We start from the raw sequence: 22,208 nt of genomic DNA, 5'->3' as shown, positions 1-22,208 counted from the left end.
CACTTGGTGAACTTGTCTACCACTACAAGTAGGTGAGTGAAGTCACCCAGGGCCTTTTTGAGGGGTCCAACCATGTCAAGGCCTCAGACCATGAATGGCAGGTGATGGGGATGGTCTGAAGCTCCTACGCCGGCAGATGAGTTTGTCGAGCATAGAACTAGCATCCTTCACACCTATGGACAACCTCCTCTACATCTTAGAGTGCAGTGGTCCCATAGAAACCTTGGTGAAAGGCTTTCTTGACCAGTGACCTTAGGGTTGTGTGATGTTCATAGATTTCAGCATGGACCTTTAGGAGGAGCTATTTCCCTTGGTCGGTCGGGATGCACTTCATGAGTACTCCCGACGAACTCCATTTGTAAAGTTCATCACCAATGGCGACAAACGTCTTGGTGCGTGTAGCAATTCATTGCGCTTTAGTCCTTTCTAATGGGAGAACCTCCTCGAGGAGGTATGCGAGCAGTGGCACTCGCCAATCAACCGAATCGAGTGCCATCATGGCAACATCGCTGGGCGACATTGCCATGGAGGCGCCAAGGTCTAAGCCCCCGAGCACTCGGTTGGGGTCGAGGCACGTCGAGAGGTCAGAGCCTCCGAGTGCTAGATTGGTGTTAGAGCATGTCTGAGTTGGATCCTCTCATATGCGGGTAGATGGCTCGTGGAGGTCATTTATAAAGACCCCATCGGTGGGCAGTTCCCGTCTGGCCACCAATTTTGCAAGGAAGTTGGCAGCGACGTTGTTCTTTTGAGGGATATGATGCAGTTCGATGCCTCAGAACTTGTCTTTGAGCTTGCGCACCTCCTAGTAGTATGCCACCATGAGAGGGCTCTTTGTAGGAGGACTACTTCATGACTTGGTCGATGACCAACTCTAAGTCACCGTGGACATACAGCCACGTGGCGCTGAGCTCGACGGTGATACATAGTCCGTTGATGAGGGCTTCATACTCCGTGGCATTGTTCAAGGCTAAAAAATGGAGATGGATAGCATAGTGGAGCGTGCTCCCATCTAGGGAGATCAGAACTACTCTAGCCCCCGAGCCGGGCGCCATGACTGACCCATCGAAGTACATCGTCCAGTACTCGTGGGTGACATCCGGGGTCAGAAGCTAGACTTCCATCCATTCAGCGATGATGTTAGTGAGAGCCTGAGACTTAATAGTGGTGCGAGGGATATACCTGATGTCATGCCCATGAGCTCTAGATCCCACTTAGAGATTTGGCCAGCAGCGTCACGGTTATGGATGATCTCCCTGAGTGGGTATGAGGTGACGACCATGACCACGTGGTCGGTGAAGTAGTGTAGGAGCTTCTGGGTTGCCATTAGCATGGTGTATAGAAGCTTCTAAACCTAGGGGTAGCAAACTTTGGCGTCGATGAGTACCTCACCGATGAAGTACATCGATCGTTGGACCTTTAGGGGGTGTCTTGGCTCTCCCCTCTCGATGATGAGGGCGGTGCTCACAACGTGGTTGCTTGCCACGACATAGAGGAGGAGAGATTCTCCCCGTTTGGGGGCGATAAGGATTGGGGCCTATGTCAATGAGGCTTTGAGGCTTTCCAAAGCCTATTGTGCCTCCTCTGTCCAGAAGAATACATCTATCTTCTTAAGAAGTTTATAGAGAGGCATCCCCCATTCACCTAGTCAGGAGATAAACTGGCTTAGGGTGGCCAAACAGCCGGTGAGCCTCTGTATGCCCTTAACATAGTGTATAGGGCCCATGTTGGAGATTGTCGTGATTTTTTAGGGGTTGGCTTTGATGCTGCACTCGGACATGATGTATCCGAGTAGCTTCCCCTTCGAAACCCCAAAAACACATTTTTTGAGATTTAGTTTGACGCTGAACCTTTGGAGGTTCGCGAATGTTACGGTTAAGTTTGCGATCAGGTCGCTAGTTTGGGCTGTTTTCACCACCATGTCATCTACATAGACGGCGATTGTTAGTTTTCGCCGCTTGATTTGGTCAGGTTGGTCGAGCGGGTCGATTTGGCCCGTGAAGCATCACTGCATGCACCGTTGATAGTGGCACCGGTGTTCTTCAGACTGAAAGGCATGGTTATGTAGTAGTATGAATCATACAAGGTGATGAATGAAGTCATGACCTGGTCAGACTCTTTCATCGTGATCTAGTGGTAGCCTGAGTAGGCATCTAGAAAAGAGAGGATTTTGCATCCTGAGGTGGAGTCGATTATCTAGTCTATACGTGGCAAAGGAAAATGGTCCTTTGGACATGCCTTGTTGAGGCTAGTATAATCAACACACATTCTCCATTCCCATTCTTCTTTTTCACAAGAATAGGATTAGCTAGCTAGTCGAAGTGGTATACCTCTTTGATGAATCCAGCAACTAGGAGTTTGGCGATCACCTCGCCTATGGCCCTGCACCTCTCATCATCGAAGCGATGTAGGCATTGCTTGGTGGGCATTGAGCCTAGGACAACGCAAAGCACATGCTTGGTGACCTCCCTTAGTATGCTCGGCATGTCAGAAGGTCTCCATGCAAAGACATTGTGATTGGCACGTAGGAAGTTGGTGAGCTCGCTTTCCTATTTGGCTAGTAGCTTGCTCTCGATCCGCACCATCTTGGTCGGGTCGATGGGCTCGATCCCCACCGCCTTGGCTCATTGCAGTTGAGGACTGCTAGAGTCATCGACTTCCCAAGTTTTGGGAGTTTGGTGGAGTTGACGACAGTAGTGGCAAGCTCGTAATGCTCGCGATCGCACGTGTAGGCGTGCGAAAAGGTGCTACCCATGGTGATGATGCCGTTTGGTCCCGACATCTTTAGCTTGAGGTAGGTGTAGTTGGGGATCACCATGAACTTGGCGTAACATGGCTACCCCAAGATGGCATGGTAGGACCCCAAAAAGTCAACCACCTCGAAGGTCAGGACCTCTGAGCAGAAGTTGGCTCGGTCACCAAATGTGACAGGCAGGTCGATCTGTACAAGTGGGTATGCCTGCATCCCTAGGATCATGCCATGGAAGGGAGAGCTCACTGGGCGGAGTTAGGATCAGGGGATGCACATGGCGTCGAGGGTGTCGACGTAGAGAATGTTGAGGTCGCTGCCTTCGTCCATCAACACCTTGGTGAGGTGCTTCTTGCGGACAATGGGGTCGATAACAAGCGGGTAGTGACCTAGTCGAGCAACATGGGAAGGATGGTCTGTTTGATTAAAAGTGATCGGGGAGTCCGACCAGCTAAGGAAAGAGGGGATGGCCGACTCGGTGGCGCATGCCTCTCTATAGCTAGCCACTGCCTCTGTCCATCAGCACCTTGTGCTTGTGCTTGGAGTGGATGGTGTCGGATCCCCCAAAGATCATGAGGCATTCCTCGAGGTTAGGGAAGTTGTCTTCATCCTTGCCCACTGTGCCTCCATTCTTGGCTGCCTCCTCCTTGCCTTTCCCTTCCTTTGGCTTGCTGGCCTACTGTAGAAAGTGCTTGAGGAACTCGCAGTCCTTGTAGAGGTGCTTGACGGGGTAGGCATGGTTGGTGCATGGACTCTCCATGAGCTTGTCGAAGTGGTCGGGCTGGCCCTGCTAGGGCTTGTTGCCTGCGTGGTCGGCCATGGTGACCAAAGCTAGGTTGGCCGATCAGCGCTGATCCTTCTTGTTCTTCTTGCCCTTTTGTGTGGAGGGGCCCTTGCCTTGGTCCTCATGCTTAGCCTTGCCCTTGTCCTGACCGTCGCTGAAGACCTCCCTAACCGCCTCATCACCGGAGGCATGGTTTGTTGCGATGTCAAGCAGGTCGTGGGTGGTATAGGGCTTCAAACAGCCAAGCTTGTGGATCAAGGACTTGTAGGTTGTCCTAGAGAGGAACACACTGATGATGTTTGTGTTGACGATATTAGGAAGGGAGTTGCCCGCTTTGAGAACCTACAGATGTAATCCTGTATGGACTCGTTGGGCTCCTGCTAGCAACTCTTGAGGTCACAGGAATTCCTAGGATAGACATATGTCCCCTAGAAATTTCTGACGAAGACCCTCTTGAGATCCGCCTAGTCGCGGATGATGTTGGGCAAAAGGAATTTAAGCCATGCTCGAACATGCTCCTCCACACAGATGGGGAGGTATTGGATGATGAAGTGGTCATCATCCACTCCTTCGGCTCAGCAGGCGAGCCAGAAGTCTTCGAGCCATATACCGGAGTTCATTTCCTTGGTGTATCTGGCGATGTTGGTGGGTGGTCAGAAGCGCTATGGGAAAGATGCTTTCTAGATGCGATGACCAAAGGCCCATGGCCCTGGGCCATCCGGGCTGAGGCTTCGGTCATTTGGTCGGCCACCATGCCTAGGGTGCATGTCCCTACACTCCTCGATGGTCAGGCTAGGGCCCACACCGCCTAGTCTCACCGCCATTTGATAGGCGTTATCATCGTGTCGGGCGTGGCATCGATTGTTGATGATGCTGCATGTGTCATGGTTCGCCCCGAGCCATTCATGCATAGGTGGTCGGTGTGGAGTGGGTGCCGAGTTGGGCTATGGTGTAGCCGCGGCTTCCTACTCCATGCCCGACAACTGCTGCGGTGAGTGGATGGAGCGATTCGACTAGTGCGGCCCTAATCCCTTGGTTGGGCAAGAGGCCACAAGCCAGTGTTGCAACATGGAGCTCTCCACCTGTTGAATGGTGGTGGTCTCCACCAGCGCCTGGAGGTTGTGGTGGATTGCCTGTTCCTAGGGGTCGGTAGCCTCAGTGAGGCCCCATAGAAGCATCGCCATAGCAGCGATGTTTTGACCAGCCCGAGCAAACCAAGGGGGGTCATCCCCTCCGTCTAGTATGTTACATTGGCCTGACGGGCATGACCCTGAGCACCACTCACCGGGTTATGCGCATGTGGCATAGGATGCTACGCTGAGCGCGCCAGCGTAGGTGGCGGCTGGCTCTGCTGCCTTTGTCATAACTCCTCATTGTGCTCCAACGCACGTGCGAGGGCCTTCGCACGAGGGTCTAGAGGGGCATGAGTCTGCAGAGACTCCACTACCACTGGTGGTTGTCCTAGGGTGTCTACCATAGCGCACTCCTAGGACAAAGGGTGGCTAGGTGCCACGACGTCGTCAATGTTGGAGTCATCGCTTTTGACCTCGTCTTCGACGAGGTCGTGAAAGGAGATGGGAGTGTAGCCCGCCATCCCTAGAAACTCAGACGTCAGAGGGGGCAACATCAGCATCCTTTGGAGCCCATGCGCATGCATCTATGGGGGATGCAAAGCCGTAGGGGAACCTATCGCACGACGGTAGCGGTGGGGACAACGGGGTCCCTCTAGAGAGTTGGCAAAAGGTGTTGAATAGTGAGTAAATAACAATATGTAGATCACTCACCATGGGGTTTGAGCCCAGCATGGGCTTGAGGCGAAGCGTGAGTGTCTCGATGTTGAGGTCGTCCAGTGGCCTAGAGCCGATGGAGGGTGCTCCTCATCTAATGGATGCTAGGACAAGAGCCTCCTTGTGGAGGCAGAGTATGCCGAGCTGGTCAGCGACAAAGTCTAGGCTTCCAAAGAGAAAAGTCTAGAGCGGCTCGAAGATGGGAGGAACCCACATCCCAATAGGTGCAAACATGGGAAACTCCAGCGAGCCTGCCATGCTAAAGATGGTGGAAAGGTGGGCCATCCGATGACAAAAAGCTTGAACACACGGCGTCTTCCCCACGAACGGCGCCAACTGTCGGTGCGAAAAGTGACCAACAAGTAAATATTTATAGTTTTGTCGCGCGTTGTGATTGGATGTGGTCTAGCACTTAATGACATAGGATTTATACTAGTTCAGGCAATGTGCCCTACGTCCAGTTTTAGTCGGTCGATGACTTTATTCCTAATCCTAGGTGCTTGAAGTTTGTTATCGGGTTACAAACGAATAGGAATGAGAAGGGGGCTATTAGAGGTCCGGTCAGAGTCTGATCCGAGTGGCTGAGAGTGATGGATGCTCTAACGTGTGCTAAGTATTGGAGCATATGCTCTATGTAGCTGTCGAGTTCTAGAGCTATTTAGTTGTTTGAGTCCTCAGGTCATCGAGTCCTCGAGTTGTCTAGCCCTTTTTTCCTTTTTCTCTAGCCCGCTTTTAGGAGAGTGTCAACACAAAAACGTGTCGATGCGCCAAGCACACAGCAAGCTGGAAGGATCTACTTAGGATGATCCCAGAGATCTGCTTGGCTTCAACGCAGGGTTAGCCGATCCTACGTATTCCTCCCAAGGCATGCCAGTCAATTTGACCTGCAATTGACAAGGAGAGAAAGTTTATCAGTAATTTAAGTTGGAACATGTTGGTCTTTGCCCAGATAGTTCCAAGTGTGCCGCTCTGGGAGAAGCCATATGGGAAAATTGACTAGACGGCCGATACGCGAAGAAATCGACTGTTATGGACTGTGAAGCTCATAGATTATGATTGGTTTTATGTTGATAGGTACAATGCACGTGGATATAAGCAAAATCATTAGCTAGGTGGATATTAACAGTGTAAAGAATTGAGCCAATGAATCTTAGAGAAAGGATATAACATGTGAACAAATCAATTGTTTAGTACGAATGGATCTATAAATGCTCTAAATCTAATCTGTTACCATCAACATTGAGGTTCGACTAGATCGATGGCAGCTATAATGATAATAACAAACTAAAACCGAAGAATCTATAAAACCATCTATACATCGACATGCTTTCCAAAAGACATGCTATATGCATGAAGGTTTAGGCGGATCGGCTAAAATAGCCGATTCAGGTGAAAAGGAACTACAGCATGTGAACAATCGACTATTTAACAAGGACAAATCTATGAAGTCATCAGACTTAACCTGCTATCTCTAATAGTGGGGTTCGACCGGATCGATGGCAGCCGTGATAAATACAACAAATCAAACATGTTTACATGTTTACCACGTCGCAACCGTTTTATTCCGAGATATACGTGTGACTCCTAACTTCCTGGTCCGAGTCTTATATAATATCCCAACAGTATATTTTCCAACTTACTCAGCCCATTTTCTTTCCCCTTCTTTCTTGAGCAAATCTTAACAGTCGACGCCGTCATCGCCTAAGCCTCAACCCTAGCAAGTCTTCTGCCCTATCAAGCTTTTATTCAAGTGATCTTTCTCAGATTCAAATCTATGTCGGCTACAATGGCGACCAGCGACCACATCCCTAAGGTATGCTTCCAAGTTCTCGCTTTCCAAGTACCAGCCGCTACCCTGCATTTCCTTTCTTCTCAAATTTATTTTATCTGATTTCTAGGAAATGAGAAATAATATCTTGATTCCATCGGCCGTTGCTCCCAATGTCTATTTTCTCGGGCCTATGGGTGACCCTGATTCATCTGATTTTATCCATCAAGGAACCAACTAAATCCCCTTTAAACAATCTATAGTGGATTTTTTCTCCTAGAACAACAAAACTCCCTTCAGAAACTGGACCAAAATGTTAAAGGGATGGAGAGACTGGTTTCGTACGGTATTTGATAAAAAGACTGGAGATTGGGAGGTTTGTGACTTGAATCAATGCTTGACACTCTCATTGTCTGAGATGCAGTGGAACAATTCACTTCTGATTTTTGCATCTTATTTTTGGTCTAACACCCTAAATGCTTTTATTTTTTATCATAGCCCAATGACCATCACTTTGGTCGATGTTTACATGTTGACCGGCCTTAGAATAACAGGATCAATGCAACCTTATGACTTTTTAAGTGCAGGATCCAAGAAATTAGCCAAAATATCAGACTACATAGGATGGGCAAGCTATATTCTGAACCATGTTGGAGATGGGTCAACTATTAGCGAAAGAGAATATCTAGCTTTCCTGAACATGTGGTTAGAAAGATTCATCTTCTGTGGGTCATCTTGTGGTCCAACTTATAATCATAAGCTCATGGCAGAGCATCTAACAGTAGGTGTTGAAATTCCTCTTGGCAAATATCTGTTGGGATTAGCTTACCATTTGATGCATTAGGTGGCTGCTTAGCTGCTGAAGAATGAAGCAGTGCACACCATTAGTGGCCCTTGGTGGCTAATATAAATGTGGTTAAACTTGTATATGCATAAGATTGTAAGGCCAAATCTCTAGAATTTAAGCTTCCCTTCCTCCAACTTTGATGAGGAATACAGAGGTAAAGAAGAAAGAACCTGCCAGTGCATGAACTATGGTGAAGCCACATCAGCCATAACAATTATTGTCGATGTTGGACATCTCTTCAAGAGGTTTTATAGAGGGTTTGATGCAGATACCCTAACTTGGCTACCCTATGATGAGGATGAGAATAGTGAGATGGTCTTCCCATTCAAATTTTGATTTGAATTAGGATGCTCAGACAAAACGGTAGCTGCAATCTTCAACTCCTTCATCAAACCTTATGTTCTTCCAGCCGAATTTCATCATGGCCAAGGCAAAATGTCTACAGGTTCCTTCCTTCTAGGCAACCTTCCAACCTATGAGTTTTACAACCCTTCTTTTGTAGCTCATCAGTTTGGTCTTGGTCATCTGCCTCCTCAATTGTTCTTCAAGGATACATTGAAGCCAAGAGAGGGTATTAGTGAAGTACTGGAATCCTTCAGAGTCTTTGAACTAGGATCAGATCTTCTTTCTTTTTGCTTGCATGACTGGACAAGAGTCAACTTCTCTTCTAACCTTTTTGACTCTTGATGGCAAGAATAGCACTCCCATCTCTTCTGTGGGCCGGTCCATCCTAGATGCATAGCTTTAGATGGAGAGTTTGCTTCTAACAGTGAGGTAACTTACCATCCCTTTTTTAGAAAAATTATTCAATGAATTCCCCCACCAACTGTTCTAACAGACCTTTTCAGGACATCGAATTTGATCCCCCAAGCTTAGACAGGAAGGGGCATCCTATAGATTATTAGCCACCATGCCCAGTTTCAAGAATAGGATCAGCTGCACCTCCACTGAAGAAGCTGATGAAAACTCATGCTGTCTCCACAATCATAACGTATCAATCTTCAAAGCGCAAGGCAGCCCAAGGGACAACCTAGAAAACCATTACTGGGAAAAGACTTTGCAGAACGAGACCATCGACTGCCTAGGTAAAACAATTACCCCTCATCTCAAAGTGATATTCAACTTCTAATCATGTTCCTTTCTTCATAATTATCAATCATTGTGTCTCAACCTGCTCTAGGTGCGGAACTGTTGTCCCATGCATTTAAGTCAGCATCAACTGAACCTTCATTGGTCGATCCTCAAAAGGAGCCGATTTCGGTTGAAACAACCGATGCTTCCAAGACAGCAGAAGATGTAAGTCCTTCCATTTTACCCCCTGATGTTGCCAATGTATTTTTCTTAAAATTCTCAATTTTTATTCAATTTTCACCCTTCATCTGACCATTTATCATGCCAAATACTCTCTGAGGAAACACCCATGCAGGAGTAGGAGTCTGACAGTCCACCTATTGACAATCATCATGTTGGCGTTGAGAATGATCCTACTGCTGTTGACACTCAGACTGTCAATTCCCTAGTTCAGCACACAACTGATGGTAAGAAAATCATATATTCATTTTATCCTTCTACAACAATCATGAACTAAAAATCTTCTTTGATGTTTGCAGATACCAATGTTGAGAGTTTAGAGCCGATTCAACTAGATACCATTGGTGCATCATCAGTCATTCCTTCTTCTCAGATGGAAGCTATCTCAGAGAAGGTACCGCATTTACTTCATCATTTATCTTATTATCAATTGATTCAATCCTCCTAACAAGATTTATTTATATGTAGGCACTTAATCTTCCAGCTCCAAGCTACTCATTCAACCTTAAAGAGTTTTTAGATGAAGACAAAATCACTTCATCAGCCATCTCTTCTAAGGAAGCTTTATTAGAAGAGACCAGAAATTGGCTAAGGGATATATTGCCAATGCTTGAGAAGAATATAGCTAATTTAGTCCAAGATGCAGATTCAATGCCGAGAGTCTCCTTGGTCTTTAAGGATAATTAATCCTCAGTTCTTACCAAGGCCTTGTCATCTTTGTTTGTCATCGAAGATCAAGCCCCAAAGGTGAAAAAGGCCCAAAGGAACCTATCTAACTATGTAGTTTATTGGCTAAGAAGAACTCCAAAAAGCAAGAGGCCAAAGAGCTAACATAGCTGATTGATGATTTAAAGAACTCTTCTCTCAGGATCGATTGAGAGCTGACCCAACTGGAAGCCAGGCGTGCAAAACTTAAGAAGGAATTGGAGAATGTGAAGGCTGCCATTGATCGCCACAAGTCTAATCTGGCTCAAATACCTGATGCCATCAAGCAGAAGAAACAAGAACTGCTAGCCAAGCTCAAAGAAGGAAGGGCCATCTATAGCAGCCTTGAGGATATTCCTAGATCAGTCGAAGAGGATAAGCAACAAATCACGAAAGTCGACGCTATCCATCTAGAAGCTTTGAAAGCAATCCAGGATGTTCTAGACTTGTAATCTGTGTATCAACAAGTATCTTGTGTAGCACCAGTGATAACCACATTGTCTGTCGCCTTATTGTATTTCTTGTCTCGGCTAAAAAGCCAATTTGCAAATAGTCGATTCCAAACTTCTAACTTTGATCCGATTAAGTCTGAAAACACGGCCTTTATTAAGAAAAACCCCTCAATCTTCTATTCTCAGCCACATTATCTTCGGCATTAGTGTGGTGCCACTTCACCTCAAATTAATTGTGGTTGCCTTTTGCACATCCCGAGACGCCCACAACCTCGCTTTGTGGCTTCAAATACCGGCCGAGGGCTCCGACCTCAAACACATCTATACTCGTAACCGCTCCTATTCCTTTGCACTTCTACACCCTCGCAAACTCTATAGCGGTCTTCTTCCCCCTTCTTGTAGATCTAACCAAACTTCATGGTCGGCAAGGACAACCGAGGCAAACATGCGGTGGAAGAGATTTTGGAGGAGGACATGCCGGTGAGCCAGCGCCTTCGACGCATGAGGTGAGATCGATATCTTCTGCTCATAGCAATGAACTTTTCTAACTTGTCTATAGGTTCGTCTTGAATGATAGCCTTCATCCTCTTCCCAGGGCCGACGAGCCCTCTAATGTTGTATCTGATGCTGCCTCTACGCCAGACTCATCGTCGGACTCCTCTGATTCCTATAATGGCGATGACGCCTGGTGTTTCCTCTAGGAGTGGAGGGTAGCCTAAGACTGTTATTCTAAGGCAACTTAGGAAAATGGTCAGCTTGAGATCTACCTTGGGGTCTCTCAAGCCGCTCTTCATGCCGCCGAGGAAGAGGCCAGCGCTGCTCGGGCGCGGCCAGCTGAATCCAACGCCATGGTGGCGGCTAAGATGGACTCCAAGAACATCTTTACTTTGATTTCTACTGTCTTTATCTTGATAGTTCCTTTGTTTCTGTGATCGCCAGCCCTGATAGTGCAGTTGGAGTCCCTCCAACTAGCGGCGAACACGGCCACGGCAGCCATCAATGCCCGAGGCCCCTCATCAATGCCTACCTCCATGATGTTTCGGCCCGCATCTAGGAGATCGCCCTTCATGACGTCCATCATGGTGCATCGGTGGCACTGGCCGCGATGCAAGTCTAGACCGGGTATGAGCTCCATACCATGGAGATTGGTTTCCCGATGGGCGACAGCCCCGAGGAGCATGAGGACTTGATCGAGAGTTCATCAATGCAGCGGAGGCCATCGTGGACATCACATCCACTCAGGATGTGATAAATAATGTCTTCGATTAGTTTGTATTTAGGGCAAACTGATCAATGAACTAAATATTCTGTCCTTTTATGATTGTATCTGTGTACTTTCTGCAATGCCTTCATATACGTCATGGTTGCTTCTGTGTTTGTTTTCACTCCATAGGCGATACATCTCGTATCAACTTTTCCCCTTTTTGGTTAATTTTGAACTAAAGGTGATACCCTTCTAGTATCAGCTATTAGAGCCAATGACTAAACAAATCGGCTATCAAGTGTTGATCCAAATGCTAGGATAATATTCCTTCAAACATTTTCCACTAATCGCTTCTTGACATGTTGCACCAGAACTCTTCAGACCAAAGTTTAAACAATTGAACGATCTAGGCCAAGCACCTCATGAAGTAAAACAATCTTTAAATTTTCTTTAATAAATCTATCAGGTCTGGCATGTACTCAGGATCCAATTTAGTGCTTACATATGTCGGCTTAGGCCTATCTCCAGGACCAATGTCTATCTCTTTTAATCCACCGGCCGACGCGAAGCCATGTCTTAGCTTATCACCTATGCCATCTATTGGATTATCCATTAAAATAAACTCTCAGGGCCGATTGCTTGGATCAGCTGTTGGCTTTCATTATTGATCTTAATGAAGCCTCCCTCCCACAGCTTGCCAGAAAAACACTCGAAGTCTTCTAGTTCCCAATACACTGAATTGGCTGTTGCGATACTCACAGATTCATCAGCGCGAACCAGCTCAACATCATCTCCATGCCACTAAATCAAACATTGATGCACAGTTGATGGTACACAATAGTTTGCATGAATCTAGTCACGACCAAGAGGTAGACTATATGAACCTTTTCCATCACTAACGAAGAATGTGGTGAGTAAAGTCTTACTTCCAATTGTCAGTTCGACGTTCATTGTCCCCCTAGTCTTAGATGCATTACCCCTAAAATTCTTAAGAATCATGTCGGTCTCGATCAGATCTCTTGGTCCCTTGCCAAGCTTGTGAAAAGTGTTATAAGGCATAAGATTGACAGAAGCACCTCCATCCACCAACATCTTGCTCATCGGCTTCCCATCAATAAAACCTTTTATATATAAGGCCTTTAAGTGCCGATGCTTGATTGGTTTATCGAATATAGCCTGTTATATCACTGTCAACTTGGCAACTATTTCCTCATACCCTGATTCATCAAAATTCGAATAGACTTCTTGGTCTGCTAGAGCTCTAAATTTCGATGGCAATAGAAAAGCCATTTGAATATTAGCCAATGGTTGACCTCTATCAGCTGTTTGTTTAGCACGCCACACTTGAGGTCCACTAGATGCCTAATCCTATTCTAACTCTATGTTCCTTAGGCGGTGTACCCTCATTTTCTAGCTTCTTGTCAAACCTCCTGGACACCATTGGCCTTCCTACCAAACATATTCTTCTTCATTAACTTCTTCTTCATAATCAACCCAATTTTGATCAATAACTCGCTTTCCTAGCTGATCATGAACACTTCTATTTTTTAAGCGCCAATCCATATTATGATGATACTCATCTCAAGCATGGATAGACCGGCGGTTGGCTTGAGATTGCCTAAACTCTCAATATTGCTCACTGCACTCTAGGCAATTATTTCTAGTAGACAATTTCAAACCTTCATTCCAATAATGTCTAAAGAAAGGACAATTCTAATGTGATTCAGCTTGCTTTCTTTCATACCTCTCTTTTTCTTATTGACGCTGGTATTCTTGCTCTTCTAACCAACACTGATAATTCTTTTCCTTCTGCCGCTCCCATTTATTCAACAAAATTTGAGATGTAACACACAGCCTTGTCGCCCCATCCCTTGATGTCTCTCCCTGTTCATATCAGCTCTTTCGTTGGTCATGACGCCTTGTAATCTCTCTATACTCATCAGCCAATATTTGCATCTCAGGATCGACTATTCTAGTTTCTCTTGATCCAATATTTGCATCTCAGGATCGACTATTCTAGTTTCTCTTGATCTTGCTGATGTTAGGACTTTAGTCTTGCCGTTGTGCAACCTAGCATCAACCATATTCTGATCTCTTGGGAAAGGATTATCATCAACTTTCATCTTTCGAGGTGTATCAAATTTGAGCCTTCCTTGCTGAATGGCCATCTGTATATGTTGCTAGAAAACTCTGCACTCATTAGTGGAATGAGAGGTAGCGTTATGAAATTTGTAGAACTTTTTATTCTTCAACTGATCAAGGGGCAACATAATATGATTGTCGGACAACTTGATCTGTCCCTTCTCAAGCAAGAAATCGAAGAGCTTATCTGATTTTGTGATGTCAAAATCATAGCTCTCTTCGACTCCTCTTCCCCAAGGATTTGACACCATTACTGTCTTCTTACCCCAATTCTATTCAGCCGTGGCAACCTCTTCTTCTTCATCATCTCCATAGCCATCATCAACTAAATATGGATTATAGGTTTTGGCAATTGCGGTACTCTTCTAAAATCGGGTATCTCTGCGCACATTATGAAATTGGCTATTGAGCGCTGCCACTCATTGAGCCAACTGACCTAAATTGTCAAACTATTATCCCAACAATTTCTCTCTCTATGTTGGCAACATTCCTTGAACGATCAAAGCAGCTAGTTGATCATCGGTCAAGTTTAATGAGAAGCACAAATTTCTGGTCTCTTAGAATCTTTAAAGAAACTCGGTGCCCGATTCATTAGTTCTCTGTCTTATGGTCGTCAAATTGGTAATTTTCTTTTCTCCTATCCTAGTATAAAAATATGTATGAAACTTCTTCTCTAGGTCAGCCCAATTAGCAATGAAGTTAACTGGCAGCGATGAAAACCAAGTAAAGGCTAGCCCTAATAGAGACAAGGAGAAGAAATGAACTCGATGGGCCTCTTCAATGGATGCTTTGCCTAACTGTGTAAGATACCGACTAACATGTTCTATTGTACTTGTGCTATCTTGGACAGCGAACTTAGCAAACTCTAGGAGCCTATAAGTTATAGGGAGAGCAACCAAATCATACCACTCTGGATATGGGTGTTTGTACAAGAAGGTCTGTCCTTTTGGCTTCAAACCGAACTGATTCATCATTATCTCGGTCACTCTAAGCAACAACTCATCAGCATTTGAATTTGGATTTCTCTGCAATTGCTGACCCATCTGTGGATTAAAATTCTGGATACCTTCTTTAACTGATCAGGGGGCAACATAACATGATTGTCGGACAACTTGATTTGTCCCTTCTCAAGCAAGAAATCGAAGAGCTTGTCTAATTTTGTGATGTCAAAATCATAGCTCTCTTCGACCCCTCTTCCCTAAGGATTTGACACCATTACTGTCTTCTTACCCCAATTCTATTTAGCCATGGCAACCTCTTCTTCATCATCTTCATAGCCGTCATCAACTAAATATGGATTATAGGTTTCGGCAATTGCGGTACTCTTCTAAAATCAGGTATCTCTGCGCATATTCTGAAATTGGCTATTGAGCGCTGCCACTCGTTGAGCCAACTAACCTAAATTGTCAAACTGTTATCCCAACAACTTCTCTCTCTACATTGACAACATTCCTTGAATGACCAAAGCAGCTAGTTGATCATCGGTCAAGTTTAATGAGAAGCACAAATTTCTGGTCTCTTAGAATCTTTAAAGAAACTCAGTGCCCGATTCATTAGTTCTCTGTCTTATGGTCATCAAATTGGTAATTTTCTTTTCTCCTATCCTAGTATAAAAATATATATGAAACTTCTTCTCTAGGTCAGCCCAATTAGTAATGGAGTTAATTGGCAGCGATGAAAACCAAGTAAAGGCTGGCCCTGACAGAGAAAAGGAGAAGAAACAAACTCGATGGGCCTCTTCAATGGATGCTTTGCTTAACTATGTAATATACCAACTAACATGTTCTATTGTACTTGTGCTATCTTGGACAGTGAACTTAGCAAACTCTGGGAGCCTATAACTTGTAGGGAGAGCAACCAAATCATACCACTCTGGATATGGGCGTTTGTACGAGAAGGTCTGTCCATTTGGCTTCAAACCGAACTGATTCATCATTATCTCGGTCACTCTAAGCAATAACTCATCAGCATTTGAATTTGGATTTCTCTGCAATTGCTGACCCATCTGTGGATTAAAATTCCGGGTACCTTGATACCCTAGATTTGGAATCATATGAAGGGTATTGTAATATGTGCCATAATGATATCCTTGTGGAATCTCTATCTACTAGGTCCTTTACTGGTTTGTTGCTTGAAGTCTCTGGTCGTAGATGCTGGGATCTGTATCTCTACAAATCATTTGAACTGATGGCGCTCTTTTTTGAACCGATGATGGTATTTGGCATGATGTGCCAAAATTAACCATCTAGTTCTAACCTTGCCTCATCGGTTGTTGCACATACTACACTACTGATCTAGGATTATTTTGTACTTGATTGGTGGTGGCACCTTGAATTTGCTCAGATGAGCTCTGAATTGCCTGGATATCATCATTACTAGTTAGTGCTGCTTCTTGATAGCTAGTACCGGCTTGATTGGTCCCCTGAGTCGACGGATGTGGAATGTTGTAATAAGCTGGCCCAACCTGATCAATTGAAAATCTATGAAACACCTCTTTCATGGTGTTGTGGAATATGTTCAAGAAACTATTTTGTGGTTCAATATGGCATCATGAACAGATTTGTTTACAGCCTTCATGAAGAAACGCCTATTCTCAGCTTCATCTGCATCTGTCTGCCCATGCAATAGAACTCTTGATAGTGAATATTTCTGAACAACTTTATTGTCATGTGTCTTGGTGTAGGACAACAAACACTTGTTCTAGAATTCTTCTATAGCTTTGATGATGACATCTTTATCCTCATTAGGTAGGTCTTCATAAGGTACCATAAGGATGTTATTGTTGCCGTAAGCCACCATGATGATTGTGGGGTCCCACCGGGCGTGCCACAATGTGTGTCGACGCAAAAACGTGTCGATATGCTGGGCACACAGCAAGCCAAAAGGATCTACTTAGGATGAGCCCGGAGATCCGCTTGGCTCCAACACAGTGTTAGCCGATCCTATGTATTTCTCCTGAGGCGTGCCAGTTAATTTGACCTATAATTGATAAGGAGAGAAAGTTTATTAGTAATTTAAGGTGGAACATGCTGGTCTTTACCTAGACAGTTTCAAGTATATCGCTCCGAGAGCAGCCAGACAGGAAAATCAACTAAACGGCTGATACGCAAAGAAATCGGCTATTACGGACTGTGAAGCTCGTGGATCGTGATTAGTTTTATATTGACAGGTATCATGCACGTGGATATAAGCAAAATCATTAGCTAGGTGGATATTACCAGTGTAAAGCATTGAGCCGATGAATCTAACGAGAAAGGATATAACATGCGAACAAATCGACTATTTAGTACAAATGGATCTACAAACACTCTGAATCTAATCTGTTACCATCAACAGTGAGGTTCGACCGGATCGATGGTAGCTATGATGATGATAACAAACTAAAACCGAACAATCTATAAAACCATCTATACATTGATAGGCTTTTTGAAAGACATGCTATATGCGTGAAGGTTCAGGCGGATTGGCTGAAATAGCCGATTTAGGTGAAAAGAAACTACAACATGTGAACAATCGACTATTTAACATAGATAAATCTATGAACTCATCAGACTTAACCTACTATCTCTAACAGTGGGGGTCGACCAGATCGATGGCAGCCGTGATAAAAGGCAATAAATCAAACCTTTCAAGCAAACAGATCTATTCACATTTAACAGAATCATAGAGACACGTTGTAGGCATTAAAGCATAGGCGATCAACTATTTAGCCGATGCAGGCATAGCAAATAGCCAAGGTCACGTCTGATCGAGAACAAATCTATCAACTAGCATCCTTCGATTTAAAGCGACATCAGTGGGGATCGATCGGATCGTTGTAGCCATAACAACGAACTATAGACCAGATTTAACCAGCCAGCAAACCTCCTCAAGATCGGACATGCCTTAACTGCATACTATGCACGATCAAGATCGAAATAGAATGGCCAATGAAACATAACCCGTCGCTTAAAGTAAAAAACATCGTATTGTAACAAAGCAAACGATGAACTAAAAGGATGTAAGGCCGATCTAAATCGATCTTGACTGGACTGGTTGATGTTGCTGAAAATTAATGACAATAAGAACATCAGCAAGATCGGTAACTTAATGAATCCACCCAAAGAATGCCACTCTTAAGTAGAGCCGATAATTTGACCTTAATCTAATTCGAGCAGTGGAGGTCGAACTTAACCGATGCAGTCATACTTGAACTAGATAAGAGTCGATAACTAGCTTATACTAGAGCTCGCAGTGGAGGTCGAACTTAACCAATGCAGCCATACAAACAGAAGTATAAGCCATGACGGTACTTACAAACAAGCCGGAGGTCGGTCGGACCGATGCAGCCTAGCTTGTTGAAAAACTCATCGAGATCTACACTACTCCTACTCCTAAGGGTTGACGTAAAGCCAAAAAAAGTAACTTGTATTGATTGATTGGATGTCCTTTTACAATAGCCGGGGTCCAATATTTATATCCGGAGCCTAAGCATGAATCCTACTTAAGTACGACTCATTACAATCTTTGGTATAAAAGAAAACATTCCTAACTTAAGATAATTTGGACCCTAATCTTTTCCTTTTTGTAGAGTCCGACATGTATTTCCCGACGCCAACCGTAGCTCATTGTCGTTATCTGCTGACGTCATTCGAAGAGAGCCGATTCTAGTGCCGCATCTGAATCAGCTGATATCGATCCTTATGCAATCCATTCCTTGATTGGCACGATCTTGAAAGCTTCGAGTTCCCGCGTTCTTCTTCCTAAATTTTGGTGTAAACAGAGAGAGCTCATCCCCTTTTATAGTTTGAAGGGGATGGCCTTACAAGTAAGAAGAGAGAGATAGAGAGTGTGTACGTGTGCTACTTAGTCTTGTTGCCCACGCTGTCGGTACGAGACGGGCGTCGGCGCCCACAATACTGTTTATGTTCGGACACATCTGGCATGCTCTACCGTGTTCGCCTGGTACGGCAAACGTCGGCGCCTACAATACAGTTTATGCTCTGATGCGTCTGGAAGGTTGTATAGTGCCCGTCTGGCATGGCCTGGTGGAACCGTCCTGCAGCTGTGCAGGGCATGGCAGGGTACGATCCTATTGCGGTTGACTTGAGCGCCTTACCTTATCTACTCTGCCTGATCCTCGGGCCCTCACCGAGCGGGCGTCCCCAGTCAGTCGTTCCCATTTGGTTCCGACCATGTCGGTCAAAAAAGAGCAACGAGCAGAGGTCTGGCGTATCCTTGGTCGGAGAAGGAGGTCGGAGCCAGACTACGGTCCCATCTTGGCTAGGCCTTCCGGTCGGGAACCGAATCATTGTCCGGCCTGTCATTATGTACCTGGGCCGGCCCAGGCGCGCGTTGCTGCGCCGCCTGCTGGGCCGGGTTTTACAGGGAAACGGATCCATGGAGGAACTCGCGTTTATGAACCCGACGGGTATTTTTAGCGACCCACCACCGATGCTATTTTGAGTTGTACTGTAGTGGGTGTGTAATAAAGCCCTTGTTTAGTTCGCGAAATTTGGATTTTGGGGCTACTGTAGCACATTCGTTTTTATTTGGCAAATAGTGTCCAAACATTGACTAATTAGGCTTAAAACGTTCGTCTCGTAATTTCCCATCAAACTGTGCAATTAGTTTTTCTTTTCGTCTACATTTAATGCTCTATGCACGGGCCGCAAACATTCGATGTGACAGGTACTGTAGCAACTTTTTGAATTTTGGGGTCCAACGCAAAGTTATAATGCTTGGCGTGATCCACATGTCGGGTAGTTAATGATCTGATCAAACAGTTCCATTCTGCTGTCACTCTAGCGAATCAATAGGCCAACATGCATCTGTGTACTGTGGCTGGTATAGCTCACAGAATACTATTCAATTATCAAAACCATCGAAAACACTGTTCATCGGACCGTCCGAACGAGCCCACAGAAACGTGAACGACATGTACAAGAGACCGCTTAATTTGTAGGGATATATAAATCTTCAAAAAAAGGTTGAAGTGATATAAACCATCTCCATGTAAGGACTTCACGCAAATCTAAATGACTGATCGAGTTCCGGGGATCAACACGTGCCCTGCTCTACTGCAGGCTGCGTAGGTGGTCCATGGCCTCGGCGAGCGTGCGCGCGAAGCGTGTGATGTCGAGGCGAACGTCCTGCTTGGTCATGTAGATGTCGAACATGGCCGCCCAGCCTTTGCGGTGCACGGAGTCCGGGTCCTTGATAGCCGGGTGGTCGCGCCCCAGCAGCTCCAGCAGAGAGCTCTCCTCTAGGGTGACGTCGTAGCGGAGGTACTTGAGCCGCATGTCCGTCGCCGGCTCGCCGTACTCGATCCTGGCCATCAGGTCCAGCTTCCCCCACGGCACCACCTGGATGAGCACCCCGCCGGGCGGTAGGAACACCTCGTTCGTCATCCCGGCGCCGTGGATGCCCACCATCACGTCGAACGAGTTCACCACCCGCGCCTGCTCGTCCACGGCCGCGTCGATCACCAGATCCGTCACGGTAACCTCGAACCCCGCCGCCTCCGCCGCCCGCACCATCTCCTCCCCGTTCAGGAACCGCCGGGTGCGCTGCCGCTGGATCAGCATCAGCCGCGGCTTCTTGCCCGGCTCCCGGGCCGGGCTGGTCGGCACGCCGCGCGGGAGCGCGTACGCCTCGCGCAGGAACCTGGTGAAGTCGGGCATGGAGACGCGGCGCCGCCCGGAAACCCACTCCGGGACGACCCCGAAGTCTTTGTGCAGGCGGAGGCCCACGGTGAGGTGCGGGAAGCACCGGACGTGGGCGTCGCCGTCAAGGTTCACGACGTCGTACTTGGACAGCCGGCGCAGGGCGAGCCTGTACTTGCCCAGCCACCACGGCTGGACACGGTTGATGACGAGGAACTGGACCTCGCGGTCGTACCGCAGCGAGGCCAGGAAGAGCGGCAGGAGCACGTCGGCGTGGTCGTGGAAGGCGTTGCCCGAGTACCCGCCGAGCGCGAACACGACGCCCGGGACGTGGTGCGTCACCGTGCACGGCGGGGCGGCCGCCGGGTCCTGCAGCTGCGTCACGTTGAGCTTGTCGACGTTGGACGCGCTCCGGCGCGAGTACGGCCGGATCTTCCACTCCCGGCGCTCCGACGACGACCAGACCGAGGGGACGATGTCCACCGACCAGGCTTTGCCGTTGATGCGGACGTCGCCATCAACTTCGCAGTAGTCAGACAAGCGCTCCTCCGTGCTGCACACCACCTTGTTGTTGGGCTTCTCTGTTGCACGGCAGGAAAAGCACAAGATTCACCGCGATTAATTCAACGCTTTTGTGGAAAAAAAAGGAGACCTTGCCGTGTTAAAAGTCGGATCTGTCACAATTCTCATAAAATCTCTGGCTCCTACTCAGAATTGCCAAAATTATTTCACCAGGCCAGACACCTCCAAAATTTTACTGACTATTTAGCCGTGATAAATATAAGGCAAATTTTGATTTCAGTATCGGGAGACACGGTTCACTGTCTCCCACACTTTTACTTCGATACAAACAAGCTCAATTTTTTCCCGGTTTACGATGACGACCTTGGACTCTCGGTCCGAAATTGAGCACGACGAAAATTCAATTGGGTAGTTACCTGATTCACTTGAGCCTTCAATCAGCTGTTTATCCGCGATCTGTTGCTCTTTCGCGGTAACAACTGCAGATTAATCAACAAGAAGCAACAACCATCAGTTGATGGCCTGACTACCTACAAGTTGTTGTCGACCCCAATCTTCTCCATGTTGTATGTAAAAGTGCTCACCTGTTTCACCGGGACCTTCGAACTGCTGTTTATTTGGAGTATTCGAGAGCCATTGTGCTACCGTAGTGACAACTGCAGATTAAGCAATAGTAATAAGCAAACTAACTAAGAAAACCAGCTACGCCGTGACATTGTGCGAGTGGTTCCTTACCGTTGGGGCGGCTGATGGCAGTCTGCTGCGAGACGACGAGGTAGGTGAGGAGCACGAAGAGGACGCCGGCGACGAGGCCGACGTTGAGGTGGCCCTGCACCGAGCTTTTCATGCTCTTCCCGGGGGAGCTTCAGCTAGCAGCCGCCTCCTTCTGCCGCTGCTGCTAGTGGTGCTGGTCGTCGTCGTCTCTCTCTCGGCCGATCCCAGTACGTGGTTAGTAAAACTTAAAACCCAGACGGTAGTAGTAATAAGCAAGTCTTCAGGGCTCTCGAGATCCAGCCTATTATTAAATATTTTTCGAACAATGTCCCTATTATTAATTAATTACTAGTGCTCGGAATTCTATAGCATCCGGGTCAACTCCGATGCAGTGCTGTTCCGAAGCTTCATTAAGCCCTTGTTTAGTTCCACTCCAACTTCCAAAAAGTTACTATAGTATCTGTCACATCGAATGTTTGCGGCATGTGCATGGAGCATTAAATGTAGACGAAAAGAAAAACTAATTGCACAGTTTGGTGGGAAATTACGAGACGAATGTTTTGAGTCTAATTAGTCCATGTT

At 46.3% G+C, this 22,208-nt stretch overlaps 1 protein-coding gene across 1 annotated transcript; it reads right to left on the bottom strand.

Moving 5' to 3' along the window:
- Positions 1-19,802: 19,802 nt before the first annotated feature.
- Positions 19,803-21,759, bottom strand: LOC136457880 (alpha-1,3-arabinosyltransferase XAT2-like). The gene is made up of 4 exons (XM_066457894.1): positions 21,648-21,759; positions 21,497-21,568; positions 21,329-21,391; positions 19,803-20,971 (listed from the first exon to the last, which is right to left on the bottom strand). The coding sequence occupies exons 1-4, from the start codon at positions 21,757-21,759 to the stop codon at positions 19,803-19,805; spliced, it is 1,416 nt and encodes a 471-aa protein (XP_066313991.1).
- Positions 21,760-22,208: the final 449 nt, after the last annotated feature.

This window comes from Miscanthus floridulus, chromosome 6, assembly GCF_019320115.1.
Source record: "Miscanthus floridulus cultivar M001 chromosome 6, ASM1932011v1, whole genome shotgun sequence".
Classification (NCBI taxonomy): Eukaryota; Viridiplantae; Streptophyta; class Magnoliopsida; order Poales; family Poaceae; genus Miscanthus; species Miscanthus floridulus.
Note: the sequence above shows the minus strand (reverse complement) of the source record. Positions and strands in the feature narration are given on the sequence as shown.

Excerpts from the sequence above, each read along its gene's own strand:
- LOC136457880 (XM_066457894.1), bottom strand. The coding sequence starts at position 21,759 with ATGAAAAGCTCGGTGCAGGGCCACCTCAACGTCGGCCTCGTCGCCGGC. Across the intron at positions 21,569-21,647 it reads TGCCATCAGCCGCCCCAACG|TTGTCACTACGGTAGCACAA; the intron begins GTAAGGAACCAC and ends CTTAATCTGCAG. Across the intron at positions 21,392-21,496 it reads CGAAGGTCCCGGTGAAACAG|TTGTTACCGCGAAAGAGCAA; the intron begins GTGAGCACTTTT and ends ATTAATCTGCAG.